Raw genomic sequence first — 10,967 nt, 5'->3', positions numbered from 1 at the left:
CTGTGTGGAAGAGCTTAAAAAGGAAATGAAGAAAGAGCTGTTGGCCCCGATACTACAGGCGATCGAAGGGCTAAAGGAGGAACAAAAGACCCAGGAGCGGGAGCTTCGGGTCGTGAAGGCAAAGGCAGCCGAGAATGAGGACGACATACAGGGCCTGGTGGTGAAGACGGCGATGCATGAGGCACATCAGAAACGATGTGTGGAAAGGTTGGAGGCACTGGAGAACAACGCAAGGAGGAACAACCTGAGGATTCTTGGTCTTCCTGAAGGTGCGGAGGGAGCGGACGTCGGGGCATATGTGAGCACGATGCTGCACTCGTTAATGGGAGCGGAGGCCCCGGCGGGTCCGTTGGAGGTGGAGGGAGCATACCGAGTGATGGCGCGAGGACCGAGAGCAGGAGAAATTCCCAGAGCCATAGTGGTGAGATTCCTCCGTTTTAAGGATAGAGAAATGGCCCTCAGATGGGCAAAGAAAACCCGGAGCAGTAAGTGGGAGAACGCGGTGATCCGCATTTATCAAGACTGGAGTGCGGAGGTGGCGAGAAGGAGGACGAGCTTTAATCGGGCCAAGGCGGTGCTTCATAAAAAGAGGATAAAATTTGGAATGCTGCAACCGGCAAGACTGTGGGTCACATATCGAGGGAGGCACCACTACTTTGAGACGGCGGATGAAGCGTGGACTTTTATTGTGGAAGAAAAACTGGAATGAGCGGGTTATTAAAAAGAACGTTTGAACAAAGTGGTGGGACGAATGTGGGGGGCAAAGAGGGGGGTTAAAAAGGGGGGAAAGAGGAGTTTTATGCACTAATCCTGCGATGTGGTAACTTTTCTCTCTTCCACAGGTGGTGATGGGGGGAGGAGGGGAGGTGGAGGAGATGGGGCGTTGGCCATTGGGGGCGGGGCCAAGGGAGAAGCGCAGGCTTGGTTCCCGCGCTATGATAATCATGGCGGGAATAGAGAAGCAGGAAGGAGGGGGCGTCGCATGGTGCGAGCCGAGGTCACGGGGGGAAGCCGAGGTCGGCCAGAGTTTGCTGACTTCTGGGAGCAACATGGGGGGAGTAATTACGCTCGCGGGGGTTCTAGCGGGGGGGGGGGGAATTACTGGGTTGCTGCTGTTGGGGAGAGGGGGGAGCTGGTATGGGAGGGGATGGGCGGGGGGGGCACCGCCTGGGGGAGATACAGCTGCGTGGGAACCGGGTGAGGAGCTGGAAAAAGGGGATGGCTAATCGACAAGGGGGGAGGGTAGGAAGCCCCCCAACCCGGCTGATCACGTGGAACGTGAGAGGGCTGAACGGGCCGATAAAGAGGGCACGGGTACTCGCACACCTTAAGAAACTTAAGGCAGATGTGGTTATGTTACAGGAAACGCACCTGAAACTGATAGACCAGGTTAGGCTACGCAAAGGATGGGTGGGGCAGGTGTTCCATTCGGGGCTAGATGCGAAAAACAGGGGGGTGGCTATATTAGTGGGAAAGCGGGTAATGTTCGAGGCAAAGACTATAGTGGCGGATAACGGGGCAGATACGTGATGGTGAGTGGCAAACTACAGGGGGAGACGGTGGTTTTGGTAAACGTATATGCCCGAACTGGGATGATGCCAATTTTATGAGGCGGATGCTAGGACGCATTCCGGACCTAGAGATGGGAAAGCTGATATTGGGGGGAGATTTTAATACGGTGTTGGAACCAGGGCTGGATAGGTCGAAGTCCAGGACTGGAAGGAGGCCGGCAGCAGCCAAGGTACTTAAAGATTTTATGGAGCAGATGGGAGGTGTAGACCCGTGGAGATTTAGCAGACCTAGGAGTAAGGAGTTCTCGTTTTTCTCCTATGTCCATAAAGTCTACTCGCGAATAGACTTTTTTGTGCTGGGAAGGGCGTTGATCCCGAAGGTGAGGGGAACGGAGTATACGGCTATAGCCATTTCGGATCACGCTCCACACTGGGTAGACTTGGAGATAGGGGAGGAAACAGGAGGGCGCCCACCCTGGAGAATGGACATGGGACTAATGGCAGATGAGGGGGTGTGTCTAAGGGTGAGGGGGTGCATTGAAAAGTACTTGGAACTCAATGATAATGGGGAGGTCCAGGTGGGAGTGATCTGGGAGGGTCTGAAGGCGGTGGTTAGAGGGGAGCTGATATCAATAAGGGCACATAAAGGGAAGCAGGAGAGTAAGGAACGGGAGCGGTTGCTGCAAGAACTTTTGAGGGTGGACAGGCAATATGCGGAAGCACCGGAGGAGGGACTGTACAGGGAAAGGCAAAGGCTACATGTAGAATTTGACTTGCTGACTACGGGCACTGCAGAGGCACAATGGAGGAAGGCACAGGGTGTACAGTACGAATATGGGGAGAAGGCGAGCAGGTTGCTGGCACACCAATTGAGGAAAAGGGGAGCAGTGAGGGAAATAGGGGGAGTGAGGCATGAGGAAGGAGAGATGGAGCGGGGAGCGGAGAGAGTGAATGGAGTGTTCAAGACATTTTATAAAAAATTATATGAAGCTCAACCCCCGGATGGGAGGGAGAGAATGATGGGCTTTTTGGATCAGCTGGAATTTCCCAAGGTGAAAGAGCAGGAAAGGGTGGGACTGGGAGCACAGGTCGAGGTAGGAGAAGTGGTGAAAGGAATTAGGAGCATGCAGGCGGGAAAGGCCCCGGGACCGGATGGATTCCCAGTCGAATTCTATAGAAAATATGTGGACTTGCTCGCCCCGGTATTGACGAGGACCTTTAATGAGGCAAAGGAAAGGGGACAACTGCCCCCGACTATGTCTGAAGCAACGATATCGCTTCTCTTAAAGAAGGAAAAGGACCCGCTACAATGCGGGTCCTATAGACCTATTTCCCTCCTAAATGTAGATGCCAAGATCCTGGCCAAGGTAATGGCAATGAGAATAGAGGAATGTGTCCCGGGGGTGGTCCACGAGGACCAAACTGGGTTTGTGAAGGGGAGACAGCTGAACACGAATATACGGAGGCTGTTAGGGGTAATGGTGATGCCCCCACCAGAGGGGGAAACGGAGATAGTAGTGGCGATGGATGCTGAGAAAGCATTTGATAGAGTGGAGTGGGATTATTTGTGGGAGGTGTTGAGGAGATTTGGTTTTGGAGAGGGGTATATTAGATGGGTGCAGCTGTTGTATAGGGCCCCGATGGCGAGCGTGGTCACGAATGGACGGGGATCTGCATATTTTCGGCTCCATAGAGGGACAAGGCAGGGATGCCCTCTGTCCCCATTATTGTTTGCACTGGCGATTGAGCCCCTGGCGATAGCGTTGAGGGGTTCCAAGAAGTGGAGGGGAGTACGTAGAGGAGGAGAAGAACACCGGGTATCTTTGTATGCGGACGATTTGTTACTATATGTGGCAGACCCGGCGGAGGGGATGCCAGAAATAATGCGGATACTTGGGGAGTTTGGGGATTTTTCAGGGTATAAATTGAACATGGGGAAAAGTGAGTTGTTTGTGGTGCATCCAGGGGAGCAGAGTAGAGAAATAGAGGACCTACCGTTGAGGAAGGTAACAAGGGACTTTCGTTACCTGGGGATCCAGATAGCTAAGAATTGGGGCACATTGCATAGGTTAAATTTAACGCGGTTGGTGGAACAAATGGAGGAGGATTTCAAGAGATGGGATATGGTATCCCTGTCACTGGCAGGGAGGGTGCAGGCGGTTAAGATGGTGGTCCTCCCGAGATTCCTCTTTGTGTTTCAGTGCCTCCCGGTGGTGATCACGAAGGCTTTTTTTAAAAGGATTGAAAAGAGCATCATGGGTTTTGTGTGGGCCGGGAAGACCCCGAGAGTGAGGAAGGGATTCTTACAGCGTAGCAGGGATGGGGGGGGGCTGGCACTACCGAGCCTAAGTGAGTATTATTGGGCCGCTAATATTTCAATGGTGAGTAAGTGGATGGGAGAGGAGGAGGGAGCGGCGTGGAAGAGATTAGAGAGGGCGTCCTGTAGGGGACCTAGTTTATTTAATCTCTCCTAGTAGTTTAACCACTGGCTTCCAGATTTCGCTTGCAGCAGAACCTTCCAGGTGCAGATCAGCCTTTGCTAGCATCTACAAACCCATCGATCGGAATCTTACTAAACACTCCGGGTGATCAACATGGACATCTTTACCCCCAAGGAGGAGCAACACTTCATATTAGTCTGGATTGAATTCCATTTGTCACTTTCCTGCTCAACTGAACTTGTCCATTGATATCTTTCTGCAATTTACAGCTTTTTTCTTCATTATCAATCAAAGACAATTTTTGGGTTATCATATTTAAGTTTTAAGTGAACACTTCTAGAATATGGCTGTCTTTTTGGACTGAAGTGCAAGTTGTTGAATGTGGTCTCATGTTGCTTGCTTTGATGAATTCTGGAGTCAGATCATTGCTCTCACTCCTAAATGATACTATGAAACCCATGTTTAAGTGTCTTCATGTTGCCATCAAAATGAAGACCTACGTATTGGTCTTAATTCTATCATATTCACACTCTCCATTCTGCCATTCTGAGTCCAGAGTCTGAAATTCTCCCCCCAGCTTCAGAGCATCCCTTAATTCTGCTTCAGCAAACATGCCGTCAGTTATTTACACCATTTTCCCTCCTAATTCGACTTAGGACTGACTGTCAACTGTGAAGCACTTGCGATATTGTGGCACCTTTGGGGAATGTATTAAAATTTGTTCTGTTGTTAATGGAAAATAATTATTCTGCTAACAGAAATTTTTGTGCTATTGGTATGGTACAGCGAGAATACCAAACCAAAGACTTGTCTAACTTAATGGAGATTTCAGCTTACTCTCATAGGATTGTCAGGCTGAAGGAGGTTACAGAGATAGAGATCAATGAGTACATGAAGGGATTCGAAAACTGTGACGTGGATTTTAAAATGGAGGTCTTGATCCACCTGAAGTCAATGTAGGGTGGAAGGACAAGGGTGTTGGGTAGATGGAAATGACTTCAAATTAGGGGAACATGGATGAGCTGAAGTTTATATAGGATGTAAGAAGTGACCAGGCAGGCGAACATGGAGGTTGTCAGGCCGGAGGTAGCAATGACATGGATAAAGGTTTCAGCAGCAAATAGCTGAGACCGGGGTGGAGGGGGGTGTTATGAGAATGGAACTAGGCAGTTTTGGTGATGGAAATCCTATGTGTTCGGAAGCTCATTTCAGGGCTCCAATGGTGTTGTTCAGCCTGGAAATATGCTGTCTTTAGCTCAGAGTTGGTGGCAGTGACCAAAGACAAAATGGCTTTTATCTTCCCAATACTTCGTTGGAGGAAATTTACAATGTGACAGATTAGAGACAGTGCAGGGGTTGGGAAAGATGGGGGTGAAGTAGAGCTGGGGATTGTTCATTCTCAGCCTTTGGCCCTCTACGAAACAAAAATTCTCCCATACCCTGTGCTAACGCTCTATTTACTCCTGTTTCTAGGCTTTAATGTTCCAGATCTCTCAATCTAAACAGAGGGGCAGTTTTATCTGTTGTGGTATATTTCTTTATAATCTTAAACACGTATATCAAGCCACTTACTCAGTTGATTTGAACACAGCCCCAATTTTTCAGGTCTTTCTTTGTATTTACTTGTGTACTGCTGAATACTGATGATCTTTATTAGTGTCACAAGTAGGCTTACATTAACATTGCAATGAAGTTACTGTGAAAATCCCCTAGTCACCACACTCCGGCGCCTATTCAGGTACACTGAGGGAGAATTCAGAATGTTCAATTCACCTAACAAGCACGTCTTTCAAGACTTGTGGGAGGAAACCAGAGCACATGGAGGAAACCCACGCAGACACGGGGAGAACGTGTAGACTCCGCACAGACAATGACCCAAGTTGGGAATCGAACCAGGGTCCCTGGGGCTGTGAAGCAACAGTGCTAACCGCTGTGCTTCTGTGCTGCCCATATGAATGATACGTTTAATTAACCAATCGCAAGGTTGCTTTGTATCAACCATGATCCAAATAAACTTTGATTTTTACCTGTGGACTGGATTTTTGTGATCAGACCTGTTTCCAGCCTATATAATTTGATCTTGCTTTGGAAAAAGCATATCTGATAATTGCAGTGCCTTTACTAGGTTCAGGATTATTGAATGCGTTAGAAATTACTAACATCATCTAGTTTTAGTTTATGTTTTGAATAGTTCCTCTCCCACTGGAGCACCTCTCTGGCTAAATAAAAGTCAAACCCATTTAACATGTTGTTCAATGATGCCTTTAAATGTATTAAAGGTGCTATATAAATCCAAGATGTTATTGTAAAAAGGAACACCTGAATCAGAGATGGAAAACTGCAATGTTAAATTTGACGGTATGTGACCTTGCCAATCAGGAGAAAGATATTACAAAATCATATTTTACTATTCAGTTTAATATGGTTTCACATTTGTTAAATATTTAATCTTCCTTCATAAATACACCATAACTTTGTCTAGACTGAATAGTTTTTGAATTTCATCAAGAGTTTGTGCATGTGTGTTAGTGTTAATGTTGCAGCGTTCATTGGGAAATATGTTGCAATATTTTGAATCAATGAAATAAACCATTTGAAGAAGTAGCCCTAATTAAGAAATTCAGAGTCAAAACCTTTACAGCTGCATATTTTTTAATTTGTTTTAAGAGGTTCAGAATGACTAACACAAGCCTGTCACATAGACTATACTAGAAATTAAACGTAAGTTACAATTGCCTTATTCCACATTTATGAGATTTTTAATAGACTACATGGTTTAAAATCTCACTGAAACAGAGACCAAGTGTATAGAATAATCTATAAATAGAGGTGTACAGTTTTCAGCAGATAATTCTGATATCATTTCTGGTGCAGCCATAAGTGCAGCATTTTTTTGACATTGATAGTGATGTTTCCCTTTTCTTCCTGAAGCTCCTGGCCCAGGGTAGATGCAGCATCTGTGACGATTCAAATTCACGGTCCTTATTGCTGCCTCCATCAATCTGGCGGAGGTACTCACTGAAATCCTCCGGGATCTGATCATACTGGTTGTTGTACTCGTCGACCACTTGCCCTGCAAAAGGTGGCTCCACTTCCTGGTTCCTGTCATTGCCAAACATCCTCTGAAAATTCCTCATGCTGTCCATCTCCTTGGCGTAGATTTTATCAGCGGAGGTCTGGAAGGGATCTGAAACGGAAATAAAACTCCAATTGTGACAATGTACTAGATTAATGAAATTGATGTTATATAGTTAATTCTGTACCGATTATGGGTGGCCATCTCCTGCTCCTCTCTCTCTGGGGCTGCACTCCCTCCACTACTGATGCACAGTTGCAACAGTGTGTACCATCTACAAGATGCACTACAGGAACTCATCGAGGCTTCTTAAGCAGCATCTTCCAAACCCACGACCACTACCATCTAGAAGGACAAGGGCAGCAGATACATGGGAACACCACCACCTGGAAGTTCGCCTCCAAGTCGCTCACCACACTGACTTGGAAATATATCGCCGTTCCTTCACTGTCGCTGGGACAAATCCTGGAACTCCTCCCTAACAGCACAATGGGTGTACCTATACCGTATGTACTGCAGCGGTTCAAGATGACAGCTCACCACCTTCTCAAGGGCAGTTAGGGATGGCCAATAAATGCTGGCCAAGCCAGCAAAGCTCACATCCTGTAAAAAATTAATAACATTTAAAAACTGGTCTAGCCCTTTGACTCTCAAAAGATTCCTGTTTAAAATTGGGGTCCATTATATTTTGAGTGTTCGAACATAGTTGGTTAAATATACATTGCTATATAGTCAGAGAAATAATTGACAACCATCCCCAAGTGGATAATCAATGTTTTGTCTAGCAGTTAAACTGCTTGTTGTGACAGAAAATTGACTAAAACCCAGTCAGTGGATCAGTAATTCTTAAGAGGAGTGACTTCATGAGAGAGACTATCCATTCTAATGTGCTTAGGTAAACATTGCAGTCTGTTGGCAGATAAATATTTTCTAAATCTTACAAGGGAGCTCTCTCTTTGCTCCCCCTCATACCCTGGCTATTCCCACCCCTGCCAATGGGAATTTCATGTTTGCAGCATTGATTTGAAAGTTTCTAACCCCTGCTGGACAGATGACAATTCTGCTCTTTTGTGAGTGCATTAGGCACATTCAAACTATTTCTAATCACTATCTGTTGACGGAGAGTCAAGCACTGCTCCTGACATTCAAGTTGTTCCCTTCAGCATTGGAATCTAGACCAGAACATTGCTTCATCACTTTCACCAATTCGGTTTTTTTCCCTTTTCTCAGCCAAGTCCTTCAAATATTTCAAACCATTCATGTCTATTATTTTTAGGTCTTGACTGAGAAAAAAGATAAAGAAAAAAAACAGATAAACTGACATCATCCCGATGCTGCTTGATGGAAGCAGAATATTGATAATCATCAATGTTAAATTTACTACTTTCTACTCACTATGCAGCAAGGATTGTACTATCAGAGCTGAGGGGCTGGATTGTAATCAGTCGGATGATATTCTCTTTCCCTCCTTCTGCATGTGTACAATCTCTGTTCTACCAGTAACCTAATTGTTGAGCTGTTCTCCTGGCCTTTCCCCCTCCCCCTCCCACTGCCTCAAAAGGGAATTGTTGGCACAGTTAAACTGAGTCAACATTTTAAATTAAAATGTTTATGCTGTTGGCCTTCCTTCCTGATTCATATTTCAAATTACAGGTCTGTCTTAAACTGTGGCATTATAACATTGTGAATTGGCTTTCTCCTGTGCTGTAACCATTCTGCGAATCTACAATGATACACAGTGTCTTGAATCTGGAAACATAACTTAGGAGATGGGTGACCAATCCAACTCTTCGGTATATCAAAAGAAACAGGGATGAGGCGATTGATGTATTACGGAGATTTATAAATGAGAGTGGAGGTGGACACTTTCAGAGGGCCAACGCAAACACGATGGGCAAAATGGCTTCATTCCCTTTGTGCTATGAGACCATCCCAGGAAGGTTTGTGTTGCACACCAGATGTGGTGTAACTCCGTCAAGCAGAGTTTGACCAGGCCCCAACAGTGTATTCTATGCCTTCTCAAACTGAGATTTGGGCCTTTGCTGTATTGGGAACGAGTCAACATCGTTGTCAGAATTGTATCTGCTGGCATTAATATCTCAAAGCCAGCAGTGTGAGGTACTGCTCACAGGTTGGAACTTGTAAAATGTGATGCACAAAAAGCCAGAATTCCTAGAATCCCTATAGTGCAGAAGGAGGTCATTCGGCCCATTGAGTCTGCACCGACCTCCTAAAAGGGCACCCCAACTAGGTCCACACCCCCACCTTATACCCATAACCCAGTAATGCCACCTAACCCTTTGAGCACTGAGGGGCAATTTAGGTCCACCTAACCTGCACATCTTTGGACTGCGGGAGCAAACCGGAACGCCCGGAGGACACCCACGCAGACACTGGGAGAACATGCAAACTCCACACAGTCACCCGCGGCTAAAACTGAACCCAGGTCCCTGGTGCTAACCACTGTGCCACCGTAGTGAATGATTTCACCAGAAACGGTCCTACATGATGAACAAGGAAACCTTGCACTAAGGCAGATGCTGCGTCTCCGAATGAACAGTTACTGCTAATTAACAGGACTGGACCAACTCTCACCACACAGAACACCAGAACCAATGTTAGATAATCTGAAATAACAGTCCTGGAAATGAACCGTTTTTGGAAAGGCAGCTGTCTCCTCTTGACAGTGACTGTGTTGACAACTAGTCTCACGTTAACTTGACTCTCAGAAGTTACCTGAGCCCCTCTGTGTTTCCAATATTTTTACTCACCTTTGTCCGCACTCAAGCTCTTTACACATGTTATATGTTAATATGGTTCGAATAAAATACATTTCACCGACAAGGTCTGATCGAGGGGCAAGGAAAGTTGGCTAAAACAGTTTCTCAATTTACAATTTTCATACTCACGGCCACTTTCAAGATTGGTTGAATAAGATGATTATTCTAGTTACAATAGCCTAATTAGTATCACAGTTATTAACTCAATGAGAGTCTCAATGAATAGCTTTGAAACATGGGTCACCGCAACGGGAGGGAGATACTCACCGTTCTGGTTGTCCAGAAGCCTCTGCCAGCGAGAGCCCCCACAGGCGTCGATCATGGCTCGGATGAAATCCCGGCCGCACAGCTTGACCACCGTCTCCCCATCACTTGAAGACTGGGATAAGGCAGAACTGGGGAAGGAGACGAGGAACAGGTTGAGCACCAGAACACACACCAGGCACTTCATTTCAGCTGACGGGTGTTCAACCTGGGCTTCTCAGTAAACCTCGCAATAGGTGTTTACTCCCTGGTTGGTGAGATGTCTATATTGTTCTGACACTCTCCTGTCCCTGTCTTTTGCCTGTCCAATCCTTCTCCCTTTTATAGCTGTTTTTGCTCCTTTTCTCTGACTCACCGCTGATTTTGTTTTTAAAAAAACTCTTGTCCCTCCCCTCTGCGGTGACCTCGAGATTCTTACACCGTTTCAGATTAGACATCCACCCTCCGAATCATTATCAGATTTACAATTTGTGGAATGTATACGTGTATTAATCAGTAATATATTTATCTCCTCTCGTCTTCCATACACTTTGTCAATTTTCTGGTTTTCATTTGGCATTTTTGTTCATAGTTTTATTCCAACTTCTTTGATAGTTTTATCTCACTTGTTAAATATTTTTCACCACTTAGATTTTTCCTCAATTTCCACATTGCAGATTCCTCAGCTTTTATTTTAGCTCTTGGACTAACCTTTAATCCTGACTGATTTCCTTGTTGCTTAGATTTTTCCTCAATTTCCACATTGCGAATTCATCAGCTTTTATTTTAGCTCTTGGACTAACCTTTAATCCTGACTGTTTTCCCTCTTTATGAATCTGTTATCATTAAATGTCACACACTTTATTTTCCATGTTGAGGTTTCAACATTTATTTGTTGTTCTGCAAGTTGCCTTTA

At 45.7% G+C, this 10,967-nt stretch overlaps 1 protein-coding gene across 1 annotated transcript; it reads right to left on the bottom strand.

The window, feature by feature from the left end:
- Window positions 1-6,586: 6,586 nt before the first annotated feature.
- Window positions 6,587-10,365, bottom strand: LOC140429801 (prorelaxin H2-like). The gene is made up of 2 exons (XM_072517246.1): window positions 10,076-10,365; window positions 6,587-7,139 (listed from the first exon to the last, which is right to left on the bottom strand). The coding sequence occupies exons 1-2, from the start codon at window positions 10,257-10,259 to the stop codon at window positions 6,793-6,795; spliced, it is 531 nt and encodes a 176-aa protein (XP_072373347.1). The 5' UTR covers window positions 10,260-10,365; the 3' UTR covers window positions 6,587-6,792.
- Between the last annotated feature and the right edge of the window lie 602 nt (window positions 10,366-10,967).

The sequence above is a fragment of the Scyliorhinus torazame genome, chromosome 9, assembly GCF_047496885.1.
Source record: "Scyliorhinus torazame isolate Kashiwa2021f chromosome 9, sScyTor2.1, whole genome shotgun sequence".
Lineage (NCBI taxonomy): Eukaryota > Metazoa > Chordata > Chondrichthyes > Carcharhiniformes > Scyliorhinidae > Scyliorhinus > Scyliorhinus torazame.
This window is presented reverse-complemented; position numbering and strand designations above follow the sequence as displayed.